We start from the raw sequence: 24,258 nt of genomic DNA, 5'->3' as shown, positions 1-24,258 counted from the left end.
CATGATCAATAGCTGTTTTTGTGTTTTATGGTCGGGCTGTTCACCTGTAACTTGATGATTGGTTCATTTCTTTAAAGAAAATTATGAGGAGACTGGCATTTGATTTGTGTTGGAACAGGAACATTTGTGCAGTTAAAATTAAGATTTTCTGTTCATCCATTGGCCCTTAGTGGAGGTATGCATGCTAATGAGTGCTGCTACTTTTGTTGTCTTATAATACAATACAGGTATCGGCTGAGTGGTTTGATTATCCCTGGACTGAAAGATTGGATGGAAAACACATTTGGAGCCAGTCTGCAGCATAAAACCTCAGCAGCAGTAAGTGTGATGGATGTTTATTTTGTTGTCATCTGTGAAGTGTTTTGTACTAAATGACATCTACCAACACCACAGTGGCTTGTTTTTGTTTCAGCCCGTTCTGAATAGCAGTGCTGTGCAGCCTCCCAACCTGAACGAGGGCTTCATGGAGGATCTGAAATCCACACGTATCCCCTTCTCTCATGAAGCAGAGGACCGGGTGTTCCGTGCCCATGGTAAGATGTAAAGGCATGCTGGTGAAAATTCCTACCTTCATGCCTGTATTATTTCCAGCTGGTGCATTATGAGCATGGCGTTTAATCTTCTCAGCAGTATGTTTTTGATGATCACCTTTAACTTTCTGTGGGCTGCTGCTGTCATGTTCTTGTATTTTCTTCCAGGTCATTGCCTACATGAGATCTTTGCTCTACGAGAAGGGAACGTTGGTCGCGTTCCAGATCTGGTGGTATGGCCGAGTGAGTTCAGAAACTGTGTAAACTCTGTTTTTATTGCTCTGATTTTCTCCTCCCACATAGCACAGCTGATACCCTCTCCTGGTTTAGGTGATTTAAAGGGTTAATCTCTGCAGAGGCAGTGATATTAATATGTATGAGTGGAAGCTTAATAAGAAGTGTCAGGGGGAGGCAGGTTGACACGCGATACTCTGCCGCCTGCGCATTCCTGCACGGCACACCCGTGAGTTATGAGTCTGAGATTGGTTTGCTGTTGTTGCGGCTGGCACGATTTTATCATGCAAATCAGTGCTGACTGATAGTTGAAAGTTGATTAGCAACCTCCCAAATGGGCAACAAATCACACCCAAGTGTGAGAGCATCATGCTTCCACAGCAATATGGAGCTTTTATTTATTTATTTTCTTGCTCCACAAATAGTCATTTACTGTATATTGAATTGTAAATTAAATGTAATTTGCATTCCTCAGCTGCCCGTCCAGGTTAGGTTGTGTTGACTCTTACAATTGGGAGATTAAAGCTGTGTCTATTTTTGTAGGGAACTATCAAAATGCAGGCGGTCCTCCTTGACAGTTCTACTCTTCTCACTGGTTTAGTACTCATTGATTCAGCATGTCCCACCACAAAGAGCACAGCTTCACATTGTGACTCTGCCTGAGGAATGTCCCGAGCCATCAGGCCACACAGACTCAGTCATCTTCTCCCTGCTCTAATGGCTCAGAGTCTTCTGGACATTCCCAGTACTGAGTGCCATTCCTTTGTAGCTGTTACTATAAAACAAAAAGATGGTGAAATGGAAGCATTTCCTCTTTGTTATGCCTCTAATATTTAAACTTATGTCCTATAACTTTACAGACTGCCACAATGATGTCATGAAAATTGTGGAACATGCCTGCAAACACAATGTGTGTTTGATACCATATGGAGGTGGGTCATCAAATCATATCGGTGCCTCTTTACCCATTATGTATTTATATACATGCCGCTAGATGCATATTCATATTTAATGTTTTCTCATGCTGCAGAATTATGAAGTGCAGGTTTGATTATATTATGCAATAGCCTGAAAACTTTGAATAGCCTCCCAGTACTACTGTTCTTGTTGAATGTTTAATGATATTTGATCATCTCACATTATGCGAGTAGATGTTGTGCAGAATTTCATGTCTTGTTGTGGGATTTGATGTGTACCGGAGCAACAGGAAAAAAAGAAAATGAGGGTTTGAAGCTACAGTGCATGGGACCTAGGGATGTTTATTAGCTAAAATGAAATATACCATTTATAACCATCTGTTCATTAGTGTGTATAATTACCTGCAACAACAAATCACTGTTTTCATACTCATAGAATTCTTTAGTCACTTCGTAATGATTGCACTGTATATATTGTTTGTTTACTGCAGACATTTAAACATATTGCTGTGCCCCTGTCAGTGTTTTCTGAAAGGAGAAGTCAAATTTCTAAGCTGCAGTTTTTGCACGAGTGGTCATAACAGACAGGAATGTCTGTACAAACATTTTACCTGTCGGTTTTTGTCTCCTTTTCTCAGGAGGGACAAGTGTGTCAAGTGCTCTGGAGTGCCCTCAAGAGGAAGCCCGCTGCATTGTTTCTTTAGATACCTCACAGATGGTAGGCCATAAAAGACTGATGTTTGTCCACGTCAAATATGTCTGTAATTTAATAAGGAAAGCACAACCTGATGCACAGTCATAAGAAATGTGATGCAGTGTACCTACGGGGGGCAAAAAAACAAACATTTTAGTGAAAACGGAGGCTACCATGTACCTTAACAGTTACATAAGTTTTATAAAATTTAGTTCTGAATAAGAACAAAAATGTGAAAACTTTATGAGTAAATGCATATAATAATTGCAGACGTTCATGCTGGTTATATGGTCACAAATATAGGTTTACCATGACATGTTAGTGGAGCCGTAAAACAGATATTTGTGACTGTATAACAGCATGAACGTCCGCAAATCATCAGACACAAGGGGGTTATTCCCTTTCTAATGGTTTATTTTTCTGTAGGTAATTTGGTCGGCGAGGCTTACCGTCAAGCCAAGGCGGCGTCGGTCCAACAGCTGTCAGGGCGCGGAGTAATCGATCAAACGTGAAAATCCATCAAATGTGAAACAGTAATTCTGTAACAGAATCCATATCAATACTTTCGTATGGTAGCTTAAATTCACCCATTTCGGCGGCGGTATGTGACTTTCTCTTGCTGTCAGCTAACAGCTAGCAGACGCGCACAGCCGGTGTTCTGTCGAATTGTATCTCATCGCATAAATCGACAGTTCCACGTCCCGACTCGATTGCGCATGCATGCACAGTTGCATGGAGGACAGGAATGGCATTCAACTGGGGTGACATCTCATCAGAACAGCGGTCAGGATGCGGATTAATACATCTAAATGTAAAACAGTCAAATATTTTGACACCGTTACCCAGATAATATACGGTCTGAAATCTCACACGCTTAACCAATCAGATTCATTGAGGAAAAAAATGTAATTGGATTAGAATGAAAAATTTACACATTGTAATTAATACAGTGAAGTCTTTTGATGTAGGAACATTTGGAGATTGTATATTAAATGCTGGCCAAGCAGTAATGGAGGTCAATGCCACAGACACCAGTGGTTAGATTTCTGTGTGACTGGTCAGAGGTAGGAGCCTCTGGAAGAAGCATATGAAAACAGTGGTACCGGTAGAACAATGGTGTCCAAAGACATTCCATACAGGGCCAAGGCACTGCAGGGTTTCTTTGCAACCACTGACTCCACCAGGTGGTTTCAATGATGAACTCATCCCATCTGCTCAACATGATGTTAATCAGTGAAATCACCTGGCGGAGTCAGTGGTCGTAAAGAAAACCTGCACCCTCTTGGCCCTTTCTGGAACGTCTTTGGATACCACTGGGTTAGAACATAAACTTCACTACCCCTTGAGAATAACTGACAAAAAATGTGAAATGGTATCTTTGAGATAAGGGGTATGGCATCTGCCCTGTAACCCAGATGAGAGGTTTATGTACACTTGGAGCGGGTTGTTCAGTTGAGTTTAAAGGGGAAGAAACAGGCAGTCATCTTTTTCCCTTTCACGCTTATGCACACGGTTACCTTCAGTATGTGAATGTTTGGTTGGAAAGACAAGTTTGTAATTATAGGTGTACTGATTAACAATACAAATCAAAAATTAATTTTAAAAGTTATTGATACAAACCCCTAAATTGCTGTAATTTGTTTTTAAATGTAATAAATCTGTTAAATTAAACTTGTCACTTCTGCTTCCCCATTTTCAAACTTTCAAAAATTCATAACATGGCAGGATTCTTTTGCTAGACTGGTCACAGGACTGTTCAAAACAATATCAACTTGTACAATAATGATAGGAGGTATAACGGTCAAATATACCTGTTTGACCTTTATGTTCAGTTCACGGATTTTTATATATATATATATATATATATATATATATATATATATATATATATAGTAACACCGGTTCAAAATGGAAAAGCTATGCAATGTGAACAACTGTTAGCTTCTTCTAGGTTTCTTCTACTGTGCGTGATGCTGCCCCCAGTGGTGAACAGGGGCTGCATTGCCGTAGCAAAAAAAACCTGAAGAAGGTCCCTAGTTTTTCATGTATTTGAAGACAAGCAGTGCCACTTTTGGCTTATGCTACTTTATCATGGACAGTGGATGTTAGAGAAATGTATCAGATTGTTCAATAATAATAATAAATTGTTCATCGTATAAGGGAACAATAACGTGCCTGTTCCTAACATAAGTTCCGCAAGTGTGCATAAACTAGAAGGAATATTTAGTGTAACAGAATACACATCAACAGGTTTGGTGTTGGCATAACACATACAGCTGTGCTTTTCTATGTTGTCGAGTCCTGCAATTGTATAATGGGTCATTATTTTCTTGGATGACCACAATAAAGCATGACAGAATTTATGTTGTCATAAACTGTGTTTGTCAGCATGTTTACACAGAATATTTATGACCTCATGAGTCATATTTTGTTTGTTTGTGGTGTCCACCCACCACAGAACCGTATCCTGTGGATAGACGAGAAAAATTTAACGGCCCATGTGGAAGCTGGCATCGTCGGACAGGATTTGGAGAGATTGGTGAGTTGGGCTCATTCATATTCATCCACCAGTAAGAGTTTACTGTAACATACTGTGCAAGTGATAAAGCTGTGTGCCTATTTGCACAGCGTTTGCCATGCTCAATCACCTTGTTTTCAATGCTCAGAAGGTCTGACATGTTCAGTAAAGAGTTTCACGCAGGAGTTGAGTGCTGAAGGGTAGAGATTAGAGAGTTAGGTGCCGGTCATGAGCAGATGGCGCCATCAACCTAATTCAGAAAAATGGCGAAGGAGCGAGCATTTGATGTAGAGGAACACGTGGGCTGCATTTAAAGCAGACTTCACCTCTGTATTTAGTCGGGACCATTTTGATGGAGCAGATGGTCATGCATTATAAACTGCCTTCCAGGGTAGTGCTGTGATAAAACTTTACCCATGTGTAGTGATGAGTTTTTCTGGTGGGGTTTGCTGCAGCACTTTGAGGTGCTTTTTTATTATTATTTTTATTATTATTCCTATTAAATGTTCCACCTAGAGACACAGTCTTTCTGCAGTGGGTTGCCTTGAGGAGAATACGTGTTCTTAATGATCAACACATTCTCAAACTCTGTGGGTTGGTGCATCTTATAGTTTGCTCCTGAGGTCTTGTTTGTGTGACACTCAACAACCCCCCAAAGCGATAAGTCTCTGCTGTGATGCACAAGATGCCAATTATGCAGTATGGTGTTTTTCTGTCACTTAAATTTTTACTTGTTTTTTTTTTTTTCAAATCTGTTAAAGTGAGAAAAATCTATACATTTTATACGTTGTCACTGATCCAGTTGACCACTGGTCAATGCATAGATTTTTCTTTGTGTTTTCATTTTTCTCTTCTGCTTCCCGGGTGTGTATTTAGACTGTTGTAAAAATGTGATATTAAGCAGCCACAATAACAGCATTGAAACACTTTTATTTGTTTTTGCTTCTATTAAAACACTCTTATGAGGTGCAACAACAAATTGCCCCCCCCCCCCCCCTTTTTTTTGGCAGCTTAATGAGAGTGGCTATTGTACCGGACATGAGCCCGATTCCATGGAGTTCAGCTCCCTGGGTGGATGGGTGGCAACTAGAGCATCAGGAATGAAGAAGAACATCTACGGCAACATTGAAGACCTGGTGGGTCGTCTTCTTGCTAATATTGCTGATGACTAAGGAATGACATTATACAGTTTTTCAAGAAACAACAAGAAAAATAAGCAAATGGGGAGTGACAAGAGGTCATAGGTTATTCAGTAACTCAAACATAAATAAGGCATAAATAAGGAATAAAATGGAAATAAGATGCACAAATGTACTCCGTATACACAGATATACAATTGTATGTAATTGACCTATGTAAATTCAGACTTGAAGTAAATTAACCATTTTCTCTACACTTTTTTCCCCAGCTCGATTGTAATCATACGGAGAAGGTCACCTGCTCAAGGGCATGCAAGTGTTTAACAATCTTGATAAAAAGACTAGCTGTAGGGCAGTTTTTGTGTTGCCAGCATTTTGTAACGGCCTTCTTACTAGCTGTTAGAAAAATGTACCAATCCTCCTTACTTACCCCATCTGCAATATTACCCAAAAATAAAGAAATAAATATTGTACAAATGTTGAAAACTAGGATTTCTTTTTTTAATTATTGCTGCTACCTCATCTTAGAAAGTTAAAATTGAGGACAAGTGAAAAACATGTGCATGGTCAACCAAAATCCTGCCACTCCCAACAATTTAGTTGAGTACCTGCCTTTTTTTTTTTTTTTTTTCTTTTGATGTCTGTTTTGGGATTCAGGGATATTCAGGCATAACGGCCATGAAAATGGTTAAACTGTGATTCTGTTGCGTGAACCATCAAACGTTTGCTCTGCTGGCTTCTTTAAGCCTTAATGATTAATTAAACATAGCTGCGCAGTTGTTAAATGTGAAACTATAGATGGTTTTCAGTCACGTGACCAATTTGCTCCAGTCTCTATCGTGGATTACTACGTGGCTGGTGCGTGAAAGAAAGTAGAGAGAATGAAAGATCATTACGAGGCTTTAAACCCTCGAGATAAAGCTGTTTATTGTGATCGATGTGTAACAGTTGGTTCAGTGGATCCGTATGTTGTACCGGATTGTGAATTTAATAACGATGTAATGAAGTGTCCGGCACTTTCACAGCGTAAGCTTACTATGGCCAGAACCAAGCAGACCACCCGTGAATCCACCAGAGGAAAAGCTCAGAGGAAGCAGCTCGCTATCAAAGCCGCCTGGAAGAGCGCTCTGGCTACCTTCGGCATAAAGAAGCCTCACCGTTACAGGCCCGGCACCGTGGTGCTGCGAGAGATCCGCCGGTACCAGCAATCCACCGAGCTGCAGATCTACAAGCTGCCACCCAGGTCAGCCTTGCTGGCCTCCTGCAGAGCATCACAGTGGAGGTCTGAAAGCGGCGGTCGATCTCGAAGTCCTGAGCGATTTCTCTCACCAGGCGCTGGAATCAGCAACTCGGTGGATTTCTGGTAGCGGCGGATCTCTCTCAGCGCCAAGTAGTCGGAACGCTCTTCCAGGCGAGTTTAGATTTAGGGGCGGTCTGCTTGGTTCTGGCTATATTAAAGCTTCTTTCAGATCTGCTCTGCCTATTCTGCTGAGCCAGGACTCTCTGTGTCGCTTAGAAAGCTCGTAACACTCCACTGCTTGATGCACAATAACTGCTGGTAGCCTGTAAAATGAGTGACCTGCCTCATTTTTATCACCTCTGTTTGAACAACCGACAACAGCACAAAAGTTAACCATTGTTGAAGCTTCTGTAATTGTTCGCCAACTGCACGTAGCGTATCACAGCAGCCACCGCGTCGTAATCCACAATGGCCGCGGGGCGCAAAATCACGTGACCGATCCGTCACATGAAAACCCTCTATAAGTGGGGTCTGTCTGCTTGTGAATGACAGCTGGTGCAGGCACTACACCGTGAGGGAGACCACGTGTACATCGGATGTAGAACTACTGTGTCTGTCACTGAGGCCCTTCTATCTCCCGAGGGAGTTTGGGAATATAATTATTTGCGTTATGTTCCACCCAGCGGGAATGCAGCAAGAGCAGCAAGCCTTATAGCCGAATGCATTCATAAACAGCTGCAACGTACACCGGCAGCTCCAGTGTCTGTTTTAGGAGACTTTAATGATTGCAAACTAGAACCATCCCTCCCTGGTTTTCAACAATATGTAAAATGTGACACACGTGGAAACAAAGTGTTGGACAAATGCTATGGCAATGTGAAAAATGGTTACACTGCCAAATCAAAGCCCCTGCTCTTAAATTCGGACCATAATACTGTCCAGCTGATCCCGCTTTATAAGACCGCTCTCAAAAGGAGCAAGCCACAAACAAAAAGTGACTTTATGGGACAGAGACAATATGGAGACGCTTAAAGGATCTTTTCTTTGCACTAATTGGGAAATATTCCATGAAATGGAAATAAATGAAGCCACCAAAACAATAACAGATTACATTAAATTTTGTGTAGACAGTGTTATGAGCAAGAAAGAAGTTACAGTGTATCCAAACAATAAGCCGTATATAACTAAACAGGTGAAAGAGTGTATCAACAGGAAAAAAAAAAATCATTTAAGAACAAAGACAGAATGAGTGTGAAAGCGGTACAAAGAGAACTTAATACATTGCTGGAAAAGGCCAGGATACTACACAGGGAAACTATTGAGAAGAACTTTAGAGAATCAGACACTAAAAGGCTGTGGGATAACATCAAGACAATAACAAACATGAACCCAGCTAAAAAGACACTTGCAACAAATGATGACCACAGAAAAGCAAATGAGCTAAATGACTTTTTTTTTTGAGGTTTGAAATACAAGATTTTTCGGATGATTGTAAGAATACTTTGGAGAACCTTCCTGCTGACCAAAATACCAGGATTGTAATTGACCCACGGAGAGTCCGATCAATCTTTAAGAAGGTGTCCACAAAAAAATCCACCGGTCGAGACGGTATCTCGGCAATGGTCATAAAAGCATGTGCAGACATGTGTCCTGTCTTCCAGCAGTCTGTAGACCTTCATACTGTACCAACTCTCTGGAAAAGATCCATTATTGTTCCAATTGCCAAAAAATCATGTTCATCTGAAAACAACAACTATAGGCCAATAGCTTTAACATCTGTTGTAAGCAAGTGCTTCGAAAAGATTATGCTATCTTGTCTCAATACGGACATCAGTCCTGTACTCGACCCATTCCAATTTGCTTATAGGCAGGGTAGAGGCACTGATGATGCCATCAACAGCTTAACCCACCTTTCACTTAAGCACTTCATATGCACGGATTTTACTGGTTGATTTCAGTTCAGCCTTTAATACATTACAACCATACCTGTTGCTGTCTAAGCTAAAAGAAATCAATGTCAACCCATTTTTAATTAGATGGTACCATTCTTTTTTTTAACTAATAGACTACAACAAGTCAGAGTTAACCGAGCTCTTTCGGTACTCAAACCATCAAGCACAGGTGTACCACAAGGCTGTGTTAGTTCTCCTGTCCTCTTCACTCTCTATAACAATAACTGTACAAATAACTATTGTAATAACTTTGTTTTTAAATTTTCTGATGACACAGCCATTTTGAGCCTACTGCACAAAGATTCAAGTCCAACAAAGTATTTCTCTGAAGTGAAACACTTTGTGCAGTGGTGTGATGACAACCACTTGGTTTTAAATGCTAACAAACCAAGGAAATGGTTCTGGACCCAAGGACTGTTGGGGACCATACTCCTGTGGTCATACATGGTACTCCTATTGACCAGGTCAGCTCATACAAGTGGCGGCACATAGACAACACTCTCAGCTGGACTGTACATGTGGATAGTCTGTGTTCTCGACTCCATCAGAGACTCTACTTCCTCAGCAGACTTCGTTTGTATGGAGTCAATCAAAAAATAATGTTGTTTTACCAGGCAGTTCTAGAGAGCCTAATCAGATATGGCATGACTGCCTGGTACGGCAACCTCTCTGTACAACTTAAAACAAAACTTAACAGACAAATTGACAATGCAATGAAGATAATTGGAAAGAAACAATATCAGTCCCTCAGTTCACTCTATGAAGAGTCTGTTCTGAAAGCAGCTCAGAGGATATTGACGGACACAGCTCATGTCCTCCACACAGAGTACACTCTCCTTCCCTCTGGGAGAAGATATAGAGTCCCTCGGAGCAGACTGAATAGACTCAAAACCTCATTCGTCCCCACGTCTATTAAATTGCTAAACAATAATGTCTAAAACTGGAATTGTGCAACACTTATGGTGTTTCTCTTGATTTCCTGTCATGTTAATTTGTTATAGATGTGGCTGTGTTTCTATTTGTATTTGTTTGTTTTCCTTTTGTAAAGGCACTTAGCATGAGTCCAAGACAAATTTCCCTAAGGGGATAATAAAGTGTATCGTATCGTAAGCCTTTTTCATGAAGTTTTATTTATTTATTTTGAAATCCACTTTGAAAGAGCAGACTCGCAAAATTCAGTAATGCAATATATATATATCACTGTACAAAAAGTGAAAAATACTGCAACACTAATTTCAGAACATACAAGGCAAAAAAAAAAGGTTTGTTTCCGGTTACACCTCATAGGGGAAGCGGAGGGAAGAGGGGTCATTTGGTCAGTTTTTATTTGTTTTCTTTATTTTATACACCCATCACCTTGGTAAATATCATCAGCTCATCTGTGTATACAATGCAGAGATGTTCTGGGTGTGCACAGCTTTAATGCATCATTTTCACAAAAAGACTCATTGAATTACAGTGTTGTCCAGCAGCGATTTCTGCTAATCGCTCACTGACCTGTATGCTCCCCCATCAGCAAACCTAGTAGTAGAGCTTTGGTTTGAATGATGGGTGGGGCACCTCAAACACTTGTTCATCTTATAATGCCCAGGGAAAAGGCCACACTGTCTTTAGTTCAGTTGCATAATACATGAATGCATTTTTGGACAATCGCAAGTGTCTTTCAGCACAGTTTGTACAGAAAGACTTATTCTAGCACATACCTAAACCAGTAGAAGCGTGGCTTCCATGTCAAATTGCTGTGCTAGCAAAAAAACACGCATTCAGATTGACCTTTAGTCACACCACCATGACCACCAAATAAAAAGAAGGTAACTTTTTTTAGGCCCAGTTATAAATGATCGTTCCTCACTTCCAAAGCAGCAGTGAGTTTCTTTCCACATCACACTTTCAGCAAAAATGGATGAGTTCAGTCTTCTTTTTGTTCCTTTAAGCTAACCCTAAAACTGGTTCATATCTATGTTGCTCTGTTTATCTGTCCCCTGCAAGTTTCTAAATTGTGTGTTGTCTGAATACTGTAGGTCATCCACATAAAGATGGTGACTCCTCAAGGTGTGATTGAAAAGAGCTGTCAGGGACCACGCATGTCCACAGGGCCAGACATTCACCACTTCATTATGGGCTCTGAAGGTTCGTTAAGTTTCTGGTTGAAATTTTATTACATAGGAAATGTGTGTGCGGTGGCATTTCCTGCATGTCTGTGTGTGTGTCCACAACTCTGTGATAGATATGTAACATCAGGACACTCATTTTGGCAAAAAAAAAAAAAAAGAAAAAAAATACAGCTTTGGTGCAGATGTAATTCGGGGGTGGTTTGGTTAGGGAACACAGCAAGTGTCCTCCCCAGCCCGTGCACAGTGCCCTGTCCTTGTGATGCCCACAGAGAATACTGCCATATGCCAACCTCCCCCCTACATAATGAGGAGGTGCAGACTCTTGGCATCGCCATGTTAAACAGCTGTGGATACCAACTTTATATTTGCCCTACAAAGCTCCGCAATCTGCTCGCTGGCTGGACTGAGATCACTAATGAAATCTCCATTTGGACTTATTAGACCTGATTTCATTCGATATCAGTTTTGCAAAGTAGCAGTCAGAGGTGGCTTGTGTGGGATTCAGAAGGCTGCAAAAATTATTAATATCATCATACGCATCCAGGCCTTTCAAAGTTGCTTTGTTCCTGTCCGGTTGACTTGTTTGATCCATTACATATGTGTCAGTATAGACTGGCATAAACCAGACATAGACAAGGGTTTTGCTGACATTTGCAACTTTGGTATGTTTTCTGTTTCATCAGTTTTAGTTAATAAATTACCTGGTATGACTCAGGATGTTGTTAATAATAAGAGTAGGATTTTTTATTATTATTATTATTATTATGCTTACACATGCACTTTTCCCCCAAAGTTAAAAACCAGTTGAGAGTGCAGAGACTTGCAGCACTGTGGTTTGTTCATTGTGTCTACAGCACTGGTTCTCAACCTGGTCCTCAAGTTCCACTTAACCTACTCATTTTTCATCTCTCCCTGCTCTGTCTATTCAAGAAAATTTACACCTTGTCAAAAAGATTGTGGAAGCGAGCTTCAGTTACCACCAAAAATATTTACAGCAATTATCAATTACTGTACCCAAAGACAATTAACACACCGCTGTAAACGTTTTACCTCGTTGCTCCGGTTTCATTCAGAACTGTATTTACACAATAATGTAAATGCTAAAATAACTCCTAGAAAATTTACAAAATTAGAATTTTATTTACAGTATGTAATAATTTTCTTCAACTGTATAGTGTGGAGAAAAAAACCTGGATGACTTTTTTTTTTTTTTGCTTTCAACAAGCTGATTACTTTGAAAACATTTCAGCGCTTCATCTCACTTATTGACGCATCATAAAACAGTCAAAATGTTTCATATTATAAGTCACTAGTAACTCCCCTAGTGTAGAATTTTTGTACAAAACATAACTTTTTTTTTTTTTAGTCTTATGCTGTTCCTAAGTATGATTTTGGCATGTGTGACAGCATTGCAGCATCTTCAAGAATAAGAAGTTAGTGTTTAATGAGGAGAGCTGAGTAAGTGGAGTTTGCAGTCTTTTTAAGTGCTAGAAGAGACCGGACCAGATCACGTCTTGCATACTTCTGGGGGGCCTAATGCATGAACTAAGAGGTGACGAGGCTGTTTGATCTCATTAGAGTAATCGGTCTCCTTATCCCACCAACTCCACCTTGTAGTGTGACATTAATCCACGACAACGAAGACCCACAGCAAAATGCTCATTGTCGCTCTGCATGTTAAGTGGAAAACATCCATTTTATTAGAAATGGCTGCGAGGTTCCCAACTTCTTATTCAGGACACAGCAGCCTGGTCTCCCTATCGCAGTAACCTTAAAAGCAGCCTGAATGCAAAGTGTTTTCTTCTTCTTTACTGCAGCCAAACCCACTTAAAGGGAAGGAGAGTATCTGTGGTGAATGGTTTCACTCCTCATATGTGAATCCTCTAAAACGATGTTGCTTTTAACAGACAGCGGCAGAAAAGAAATGGTTCAAGCTGCTCTTCCTTTTTGCTGCTTTTTCTTCTGACCTTGTTCTGGCTCCCCTTTATCCTGAGATCACGTGATTCTGGCTCCACCCTCTGTTTCTTTGACTCTCACTCTGTTGCGCTCTGTCCTTTTGTGACTCCACCCTTGTTCTCTTAGTGGCTTGTAACCCCATGCGAGCTATGAGTGGGAGGAGACTGAGGATCTGTGCCGAGGCACAATAGTCCAATGGGACGCAACATGTTTCATGTTGTGTCACATTAGATGGCTCATTAACAGCCACAACATCATGCTGCTAATGGCTGGTTATATTCAGGGTGGATCTCACCCAAAATGGAAACCCTCTAACAAACACACAAAGTATTTAGGCTGGTAGCAAAAGCAGTAAGTGTAGTGTAATTGTTTTAATGAGAGCTTTTTAAAAATTGGCCGTGTGTGAGAATGTGTTTGTGGGCCTGTGATAGACTAATGTTCTGTCCAGGGTGTAACCTGCCTCACACCCTGAGAGTGCTGGGATAGACTCCATGCAGCATCACTTCCGGGAATGTCCTCTTAAAGTAGTATAGCCGTCAGCACAGCTAACTTGCAATTGCCATACTGCATAGTGTGTACACAACATGTTGGCTTCAAAACAGACAGTGGAGAATAAGTGCATTGTTTATGGATGACACAGACAGACAAACGAACGGGCATGAAGTTTCACACACTTCCAAAAGATTTTAAGCATTGTGATGGATTGAGGAAACGTGTGTAACAAACAAAATTTTAATATAACTGTGTCCGTTTTTGTCCTGTACAAATCCTTCTCTCATTTGTTAAATGTGTTCCATGGCAGCTGATGTTCGGTAAGTCCATCTGAAAGTTTCTTTGAGGGGACATGAGATGGAGAGCTTTCCCAGTTTGTTTATAGTTTTGTCCTGCACTTGTTCGTTACCTTGCCAGTGAGCGTCTGTAGCATTAGTTTTATGTGTGTTGTCTTTTCCTCTTCTGTTCTCATCCGGAAGTGCGGCGCACCCACATTTGGTGATTGTGTCCACTCATTCCATCGGTATCCCAAATTCACTGGAGAGAGATAGATTAGATTCCCCCTTTTACCAGACAAATGATTTAAATCTGTAGTATTCATCTTACTCAATCCATCACATTGTGACTGCACCTTTAAGAGGAGAAAACGGTGATTACAAGCAATCAACTGGAGGGATGCAAGTCACGAAAACATTAGGAACCAGCCGGTGATGGAGCAAATTTGTAGTGATCACTTCAGCAAAGGTGTGTTCTATTACAAATGTTCTTTTATATCATTAATTTAATTTGTTGTTGTGAATAAGATGCACTGTTCATTAACACGTCTGCTTTCATTGTACCGCAGCAGCCCCACAAAAAACATATCTGTAGGCCCACAAGCTTTAGTGATTTTTACATTTGCTGTTGATCTAAATAAATCTGGACTCACAATCAAATGTGTAACGATTTGTCCCAATTCCAAATGCAGTTAGTCACGTCATGGCTCCATTTCATGTTGGAATTTTGTACATATCAGGCAGAGTTTTCAGGCCTGATTACATGTCAGCTTGGCGAGGTGGGGTTTTTTGTTTTTCTGACAGAGCTTCCACCTCTTAACACAGTCACATAGGTTAAAACACAAGACATAATGTTGTCTGTTACAAGAATTGTTGACGCCCTTACAGTTCAAGTGCTCACAACATTGAGCTGCTCAGCTATTCTGTGGACACCCGGTGTTGTATGCATGTGTGCAAGAATGTTACTTTCAGAATCCCCAAATTCTTTTATGTTGTAACCTAACGACATAATGGAACTCTTATATGTGGCGTAATTTAGCTTGTGTGCTGAATACACTGATTAGTTAGTAAGTAAGCTGACTAAATTCTTTGGTAATGTAATTTGCAGTTATGCTGCATGAGGTTGAATGACATTAAACTATGTTTGAGGTATTCTGTCCACCTCATTTACACACATGCACAAAAGACTAGACTTATAGCACTTTAACACTGCAACACCAGCACAAACTTCAACCTCGGCTGGTGAAGACTGCAGTTAATTCAACAATGTTTAAAGTCGAAACCAAAGGTTTTGTGCAGAAGAAGTGTTTATCAGAGGACTGCTGTATTGAGTGAAGGTTTCTTTTGTTCTGGTACCTCCTTGTGGTGAAGAGAGAGAAATGTACTTGTCACTGAAATATTAAGTCTGATGCAAATTCACTACATACTGTATGGTAACCCTGAAAAAGTAATTCTGAAATGCGTGTGTGATTTACAAGTCAGACAAGCTATTTTCTGCTGAGTTTGTATTGCTTGGTAGATATTATTATACAAGATATTAATGGTGAAGCAACACGAAGTAACATTCACTAAATTGCATTGAGTGAATTTATTGTGAAGAAAATTGATTTGTAAGCGTCAGTTGTTGATCTGGTTATTGACTAACAGAGAGGTACTTCAACAGGCAGTTTTTTTTTTTTTTTTTTTAATAGCAGCAGTACCAGTTTAATCATCAATGGCACTTTGGGTCTTTAAAGTCAGCTAGACAGGTTTTCAAGGTGAAATGTGATAACTGGCTTTTGGGAGATGAGACAGTACCCTGTGAAAGGGGTATAAAGTTTTTTTTTTTGTTGTTGGAGGGGAGTGGGGTTGTCTAGTTTGTTTGTTTGTTTTTCTCTCCCTTATCCCTTCTGCTCAAAATCCCTCAAATATAATTCCCCCATTTCCCCACAGGAACCCTGGGTGTTGTTACTGAAGTAACACTTAAAATACGCCCCATGCCAGAGTACCAGAAATACGGCTCAGTGGTATTCCCAAACTTCGAGCAGGGAGTTGCCTGTCTACGAGAGGTTGCCAAACAGGTAACATGGTAATCTAATTTATTAGATCCCACCATTGTTCTCCTTAGCTCAGGCCACCAACTTGTGTGTGCTAGTTTGAAATCAGTCCAAAGGACAGATGCATCCATCTGCAAATTATTATACCCCCATCCCATTTGTGGAAAACTGAGCTAGGAACTACAAAATGAAACAAAAATCTAAAAACTGCAATATTGGTATTACCGGTGACACCTAATGGAATTCTGTGGTTTTCCATATCTGCTGTTTACTTAAAAAAAAAATCCACAAGTTACTATTTAAAAATATGTAATTTTACAGAAAGAACACAAGATGTCATAGCAAATTGAAAACTGAGAAGGTTGTCTGAGCTGTTGTCCAATGTTAAATTTATATATTTACTTTTGTCACATATTGTGCATGATATGATATTTCTTAGTCTTTAAACTGTTTCCCTTAATTGTTGCTGTTCTCGTTAGTTTTATTTCAGCAAAAGATTAAATACATACACATCTGCAAAGGGAATTTAAATGGCAGGCGTTTCGACATGGTCAGGACTAATAAAGGCTGGTCTGCTTTGTCAAACCCCCCCACCCCCGTCTCTGTAGAGATGTGCGCCAGCATCTATACGGCTCATGGATAATGAACAATTTAAGTTTGGTAAGTAATCCAACATACTACTTATACCATTAGACGTGTATTGCTTGTGCATATTTGGGATTGCTTCCGAGATATTCTTTCAGATGTGTATTAAAATTACAGCCTGGCTGATATATTAGTTGGCTGATAATATCAGCAGATATGAGCCATTTATAAACACAGCGATTATTTTAATTTTGTCTAAGAAAAAAATGATTTTAATGAATAAAAAATGAAGAGTTCAGATGCAAAACCCAGTAAGTTGTTTTTTTTTTTTTTTTTTAAGGAAAAAAAAATGCGTTTGAAAATGGAAATTTAAAGGAAACCGTATTTGGAAATGCAGACTTTCATCAATAAAATGAAAACAGTTTGTTCAAATTCTTTCATATTTTGCACACTGATGGCCCCCTTGACAGCCAAGTACATGTTGGCCTCAACTAAAAATTTATGGTTTTGGAGATACTGGGTTTTGCATTTGAACCCTTCAAATGCAGAGAAACCCTTTGGCTGTTGGAAATGGTGTAATTTCATAGCTTGACCAGCAGAAGGTGCTTTGATAGCATTGTTTACAGGGTTAAGTGTGGCTGGGATCCCCATTACCCCTTGGTCAGATTAACTACAAGAGACTGAAGCAAAGTGACCATTCGTTTTCAATCAGAGTGGACCTTTCACAGCAACAAGAGGCAAGTGGTTGCTATGTCGCCAGCTAGACAGGGCCAGAATAGACAAGAACTTTGTTTTATGCAAAGGCTGTCCAGTGCGACACATCTGTCGATCCGGATAAAGGCAGTGTGACATACATTAGTTGGTTGTTTTGGTTAGTTATACTTATTTATAGTAAAGCTCAGATTTAAACTGCAAAATAACAAGCCTACGTTTCTTTGTCATGTGTTGAGAATGAAATGTTCAGAATACTAGTCATTTTTTAATTTATGTATCTGTATCGCAAACTTTTTTGTTTTACTTGCTAGTATCGGTATTGGCCCCCAGAAATCTTAAAGCAGTCGGGCTGTAGTTGAGATAACAGAAAAACAGAAAAATGCTATTCAAAATCTGTTATTTGTTGACTTGTTCCTGAATACAAAGTGTGTTGCAAGATGGGATATTTATGGTCTCTATAAGGAACTGAGAAAGTGGACTGCGATGAATGCACTGAGAAGACAATGAAGTATTTCTTAGTAATCTGGAAACTGGTGTCACAGAAACTGTGCTTGACTGACCCTCACAGCCCACTTGTTTTTCCTTGTTCCAAACCTGTTTCTTGTCCCATCGCAGTGATGACATGGCGCTGACAGGTGATTGTGCTGTGCATACTGGTGGGTCGGCTAATTTCAGCAGTTATCAGGCTCATCCTCCTACTAGGATGATGGACATTTCTGATGCCAGGGTTGTGTCAGCTGTCAACCATGGATTCTCAGTAACACTGCAAAGGTGGAGTGGAGTAACAGTTGAAGGCCGGTAAAGCTGCAGAGATCTGTGGGAATACAGCTGAACCCCTTCAGGCAGGTTGAGATAGCCTTGTACAGGTGTAGCAAGCAATCCTTGCTTTCACTACCAAGAGACTGGAAAATGGGACTTGTTTTGTCTCTCTGGAAAGTTGAGGATGATCACATTGATTGCAGTGACAAGAGGGGTATAAACACTATCTGTGCTTACAAGGGTCATTCTTAACAACCATTAGTCCTGGCTACTGGCTACTCATTGATCAGAATAGTCTGGCTCCATACTGAGAAAGTCAACCATCAGCTGCATCCTACAGTGTACCTGCAAGGTATTCACAGTGCTTCACTTTTTCCACATTCTGTTATGTTACAGCCTTATTCCAAAATGGAGTAAATCAATTTTTCCCCCTCAAAATTCTACTCACAACACCCCATAACGACATGATTTTTTTTTTTTTAATTTTGCAAATTTATTTAAAAAAAAATCACATAAGTATTCACACCCTTTGCTCAATACTTTGTTGATGCACCTTTGGCGCTCTGGAGCAGGTTTTCATCCAGGATGTCACTGTATATTGCTGCATTCACCTTTCCCTCAATCCTGACTAGTCTCCTAATTCCTGCTGCTGAAAAACATCCACACAGGGTGATGCTGCCACCACCATGCTGGGCTGTAGGGATGGTGCCTGGTTTTCTCTAAATATGACGCCTTGCATTCACGTCAAAGATCTTTGTATCATCAGACCATTTTGTTTCTCGTGGTCTGAGAGTCCTTCAGGTGCCTTTTGGCAAAATTCAGGTGGGCTGACGTGTGCCTTTTACTAAGGAGTGGATTCCGCCTGGCCGCTCTACCCTACAGACCTGACTGGTGCAGAGGTGGCGGTCCTTCTTCTGAAAGGTTCTCCTCTCTCCACAGAGGAATGCTGGAGCTCTGACAGAGTGACTATCGGGTTCTTGGTCACCTCCATGCCTAAGGCCGTTCTCCCCCAATCGCTCAGCCAGCTCTAGGAACGGTCCATGTGGATCAGATCGTCGTCCATTTATGGATGATGGTGGCCACTGTGCTCATTGGGACCTTCAAAGGAGCAGAAATGTTTCTGTACCCTTCCCCAGATTTGTGCCTCCAGACAGTCCTGTCTCATAGGTCTATAAACAATTCCTTTGACTTCTTGCTTGGTTTGTGCTCTGACATGCACTGTCAACTGTGGGACCTTGTATGTAGACAGGTGTGTGTCTTTCCAAACCATGTCCAATCAACTGAATTTACCCCAGGTGGACTCCAATTAAGGTGTAGAAACATCTCAAGGATGATCAGTTGAAATAAGATGTACCTGAGCTCAATTTTGAGCTTTTTGGCAAAGGCTGTGAATACTTATGTACACGTGGTTTCTTAGTTGATTTTTTTTTTTTTTTTTTTTTTAATAAACTTGCAAAAAAATCTCAACCTTTTTCACGTTATTATGGGGTATTCTGTGTAGACTTTTATGGGGAAAAATTAATTTCGTCCATTTTGGAATGAGCACTGTAGCTTCGTGTTTTCATTGAATACATATGTGAATGTTGGCAGTGCTCTTACTGTTATTTATTTTTATAAACACTAGTGGCGATTTTCAGTGTTTGATTCAGTTGATTGCTCTTTACTTGACTACCGATGTAGTACCAGTCAGATGCAATGGCAGTCCTGTTGTGTTGGCTGTAAACGGATCATCTTCCAGCAAATCCTGCCAAAAAATAATTTATTTTCTGTGGATTTGGCCTTTAAAGTGCAACATTCTCATGAAAGCTCCGAGTGGTTTGTGATGCTCTGCACCATCCAGACCTTTAAGTGACCCAGTTTTCATTTTGTTCACTGAATACATTTCCCCCCACTTCAGGATTTTGCTGCAACCTTTGGCTTTGAACATGAGTCACTTTGCATACTTTGAGCCAAAGTCTCAACAGCATAATCTTGGATTAATTTCAGCGTTGATGTTTTAATATGTTGTGAGCTTTTTCAGTAACATTTCCTTCCACCTACAGAACAAGAAAAGACAGTGAATTTACCTCCTGGAGAGCTGAATTGTTAAATTGATCATTACACAATACATGCCCAAAGAACTGAAGCAAGATGAAAAATGACCCTAGCAAAGTCCAGTTGGTTTATGTTTCTTAAGGTCTGGTGGAATGCATCAGGCATTGCTGGGGATCTTTTAGGTTTCCCCGTCTCCGGGGATCTCATTATTTCCCCCACATTTCCACTTTTCACAGAGTACGCACTTCTTAGCATAAAGTAGGCAAGATGAAGCAACCAGTTTTTTTTTTTTTTTTTTTTTTTTTTAAACTAATAACTAAAACTCACCACTCTGAGACCTTCTTGGTCTTATTAATGGCTTGTCCTCACTCTCAGAGTAAGACATAAAGTATAACTTGCCACACTGCCTGTCTTAATAGATGAGATGAAAATGTATTCAGTAACTGTGTTAATTGGGGGGGGGGGGGGCACTGACCAAGCATCAGTAAGCGAAAAGCAAAATTGTGCGTAGCATAGTTGTAATTTTGTCTTTGAGGATGTTGAGTATTTAATGAATATGATGACTGTGTGAGAGACCTGAAGACCTGCAATCAGATTTTGGAATGGAAACAATTAGGACATTAAGAGATGGTGAGCACAGTGGAAATAAATGAACTGTTAAGTCTCGATGACATCACCCGTGACTCCCCTGCTGTGATTGATAGCCATCCCATTGTCCCCAGCCCCTCATTTTTGCTTGTCCACAGGCGTTTTTCTGTGTCCGATCAGGAATAAATCAAAAACTGTAGGTGAGGAAGATTGATATTGCTCTGTCAACGCCACTTCCTGTCAGAAACCCCGTGATTTATTGTTGTTGTTGCCAGCAGCCACTGGTCGGTTCTAAAGTTATTTAAATGTTCTGGTTTATTTTTACTCCTTTTGTTTTGAAAGTCCAAGTAAAGCTGACTGGCTTGCCTTCTCAGAAGGTGCATGCATTTGGAATGATTGTGTGAAAAAGACTGAGCACTGGTTTTTCTCAGAAGGTGTCAGAACCCATTTCTGTGTTTTCACAGGCCACGCTCTGAAACCTCAAGTGTCCTCAGTTTTTATGTCCTTTTTAGATGGTTTGAAGAAATTTTACATCACCAAGGTAAAATTGATTGTGTATGAATATCAGTACATGGTTTGCTTGAACTTTTTAAGAAACAAGTCTCTTTTATCCTCAGTTCAAAGGGTTTGACCCCAACCGCTTGTGTGTGGCAACATTGCTGTTTGAGGGAGACCGTGAGAAAGTCTTGCAGCATGAGAAGCAAGTTTATGATATCGCTGCAAAATTTGGGTATGTAAGTGCACTCATTCCCATTTCTGTTAGCATCTCTGTGTTACTTCCTCCTCCCAATAAGGTTATAATTTCACCAAGCCCCAACCTCCAGTCTTCAAAAATGAAGCCATCTGGAAGAGGGGAAAAAGTTGCAGTTCCTTGAATGGCTGCTTGAGGCTGGCTCCTAAAGTGAGCAGATTCCCACAGAAGCCCATGTTAAAAAGTTGAATATCAGTGGAGAAATGGACATGTTTACAGCCTGCTACTAAAACTGTTTTTTTTTTTCTCTCCAAGTAGTTTCACACAGTGGGGAAAATAAGTATTTGACCCCCTGTCAGTTTTGCAGGTTTTCCCACCTACAAAGAATGGAGAGGTCTGTAATTTTTATCGTAGGTACACTTCAACTGTGAGAGACAGAATCTAAAAAAAAAATCCAGAAAATCACATTGTATGATTTTTAAATAATTAATTTGCATTTTATTGCATAAAACAAGTATTTGACCCCCTAGAAAAACAGACCTTAACAATTGGTACTGAAACATTTGTCTGCCATTACAGAGGTCAGACGTTTCCTGTAGTTCTTGACCAAGTTTTCACACACTGCAACAGGGATTTTGGTCCACTCCTCCATACAGATCTTCCCCATATCTTTCAGGTTTGGAGTTTCAGCTCCCTCCAAAGATTTTTCTATAGAGTTCAGGTCTGGAGACTGGCCAGGCCACTCCAGGACCTTAAAATGTTTCTTACAGAGCCCCTCCTTAGTTGCCCTGGCTGTGTGTTTGGGGTCATTGTCATGCTGGAAGACCCAGCCATGACCCATCTTCAGTGCTCTTACTGAGGGAAGCAGGTTGTTTGCCAAAATCTTGCAATACATGACCCCATCCATCCTTCCTTCAATACAGTGCAGTCGTCCTGTCCCCTTTGCAGAAGAGCACCCCCAGAGTATGATGTTTCCACTCCCATGCTTCATGGTTGGGATGATTTTCTTGGGGTTGTTCTCATCCTCTAAACATGGTAAGTGGAGTTGATTCCAGAAAGCTCTATTTTGGTCTCATCTGACCACATGACTTCTCCCATGCCTCCTCTGGATCATCCAGATGGTCACTGGTGAACTTCAAACAGGCCTGGACATGTGCCGGCTTGAGCAGGGTGACCTTGCTGCCCTGCAGGATTTTCAACCATGACAGCATCATGTTACTAATGTAATCTTTGTGACTGTGTTCCCAGCTCTCTTCAGGTCATTGACCAGGTTCTCCTGTGTAGTTCTGAGCTTTCTCAGAATCATCCTTACCCCACAAAGTGAGATCTGGCATGGAATCCCAGACCGAGGGAGATTGACAGTCATCTTGTGTTTCTTCCACTTTCTAATAAATAATCATAACAGTTGTTGTCTTCTACCAAGCTGCTTGCCTGTTGTCCTATAGCCCATCCCAGCCTTGTGCAGGTCTACAGTTTTGTCCCTGGTGTCCTTAGACAGCTCTTTAGTCTTGGCTATGGTGGACAGGTTGGAGTGTGATTGATTGAGTGTGTGAACAGGTGTCTTTTATACAGGTAACAAGTTCAAACAGGTGCAATTAATACAGTTGAAGAGTGCAGAATAAGAGGGCTTCTTAAAGAAAAATTAACAGGTCTGTGTGAGCAATTCATAATTCATTTGCAATAAAATGCAGATGAATTATTTAAAAATCATACAATGTGATTTTCTGTTTTTTTTTTTTTTTTATTCTGTCACTCACAGTTGAAATGTACCTGCGATAAAAATTACAGACCTCTCCATTCTTTGTAGATGGGAAAAGCTACAAAACTGACAGGGGGTCAAATACTTATTTTCCCCACTGTGTATGTATGTATGTATGTGTGTGTCTGTGTGTCTGTGTGTCTGTGTGTCTGTGTGTCTGTGTGTATGTGTGTGTGTGTGTGTGTGTGTGTGTGTGTGTGTGTGTGTGTGTGTGTGTGTGTCTGTGTGTGTGTGTGTGTCTGTGTGTGTCTGTGTGTCTGTGTGTGTGTGTGTGTCTGTGTGTGTCTGTGTGTGTCTGTGTGTGTCTGTGTGCGTCTGTGTGTGTCTGTGTGCGCGTGTGTGTCTGTGTGCGCGTGTGTGTCTGTGTGCGCGTGTGTGTCTGTGTGCGCGCGTGTGTGTCTGTGTGCGCGCGTGTGTGTCTGTGTGCGCGCGTGTGTGCGCGCGTGTGTGTCTGTGTGTCTGTGCGTGTGTACGTGTTTGTGTGTGTGTGTACGTGCGCGCGTGTGCGTGTGTACGTGTACGTGTGTGTACGTGCGTGTGTGTGTGTACGTGTGTGTGTACGTGCGTGTGTGTGTGTACGTGCGTGTGTGTACGTGCGTGTGTATGTGTACGTGCGTGTGTGTGTACGTGTGTGTGTGTGTACGTGTGTGTGTGTGTACGTGTGTGTGTGTGTACGTGTGTGTGTGTGTACGTGCGTGTGTGTGTGTGCGTGCGTGTGTGTGCGTGCGCGCGTGTGTGTGTGTGCGCGCACGTGTGTGTGCGTGCGCGCGTGTGTGCGCGCGTGTGTGTGTATGTGTGTGTGTGTGTGTGTGCGTGTGTGTATGTGTGTGTGTGTGCGTGTGTGTATGTATGTGTGTGTGTGCGTGTATGTATGTATGTGTGTGTGTGCGTGTATGTATGTATGCGTGTGTGTGCGTGTGTGTGCGTGTATGTATGTATGCGTGTGTGTGCGTGTGTGTGTGTGTGCGTGTATGTATGTGTGCATGTATGTGTGCGTGTATGTGTGTGTGTGTGTATATGTGCGTGTGTGT

The 24,258-nt window shown here is 41.0% G+C and overlaps 1 protein-coding gene across 2 annotated transcripts in view; it reads left to right on the top strand.

Annotated features, from left to right (window-relative positions):
- The window catches only part of agps (alkylglycerone phosphate synthase), a 61,432-nt gene that overhangs the window by 11,740 nt on the left and 25,434 nt on the right, over positions 1-24,258 (top strand). For both annotated transcript variants that reach the window (XM_034186525.1, XM_034186526.1), the window contains exons 3-14: positions 228-318; positions 413-533; positions 699-773; positions 1,625-1,696; positions 2,320-2,399; positions 4,834-4,914; positions 5,904-6,029; positions 11,246-11,354; positions 15,994-16,121; positions 16,706-16,757; positions 21,242-21,318; positions 21,395-21,507. In XM_034186525.1, coding sequence (XP_034042416.1) covers positions 228-318; positions 413-533; positions 699-773; positions 1,625-1,696; positions 2,320-2,399; positions 4,834-4,914; positions 5,904-6,029; positions 11,246-11,354; positions 15,994-16,121; positions 16,706-16,757; positions 21,242-21,318; positions 21,395-21,507 — 1,125 coding nt within the window. The remainder of the gene's footprint in view (positions 1-227; positions 319-412; positions 534-698; positions 774-1,624; positions 1,697-2,319; positions 2,400-4,833; positions 4,915-5,903; positions 6,030-11,245; positions 11,355-15,993; positions 16,122-16,705; positions 16,758-21,241; positions 21,319-21,394; positions 21,508-24,258) is intronic.

The sequence above is a fragment of the Thalassophryne amazonica genome, chromosome 14, assembly GCF_902500255.1.
Source record: "Thalassophryne amazonica chromosome 14, fThaAma1.1, whole genome shotgun sequence".
NCBI classification, from domain to species: Eukaryota; Metazoa; Chordata; class Actinopteri; order Batrachoidiformes; family Batrachoididae; genus Thalassophryne; species Thalassophryne amazonica.
Note: the sequence above shows the minus strand (reverse complement) of the source record. Positions and strands in the feature narration are given on the sequence as shown.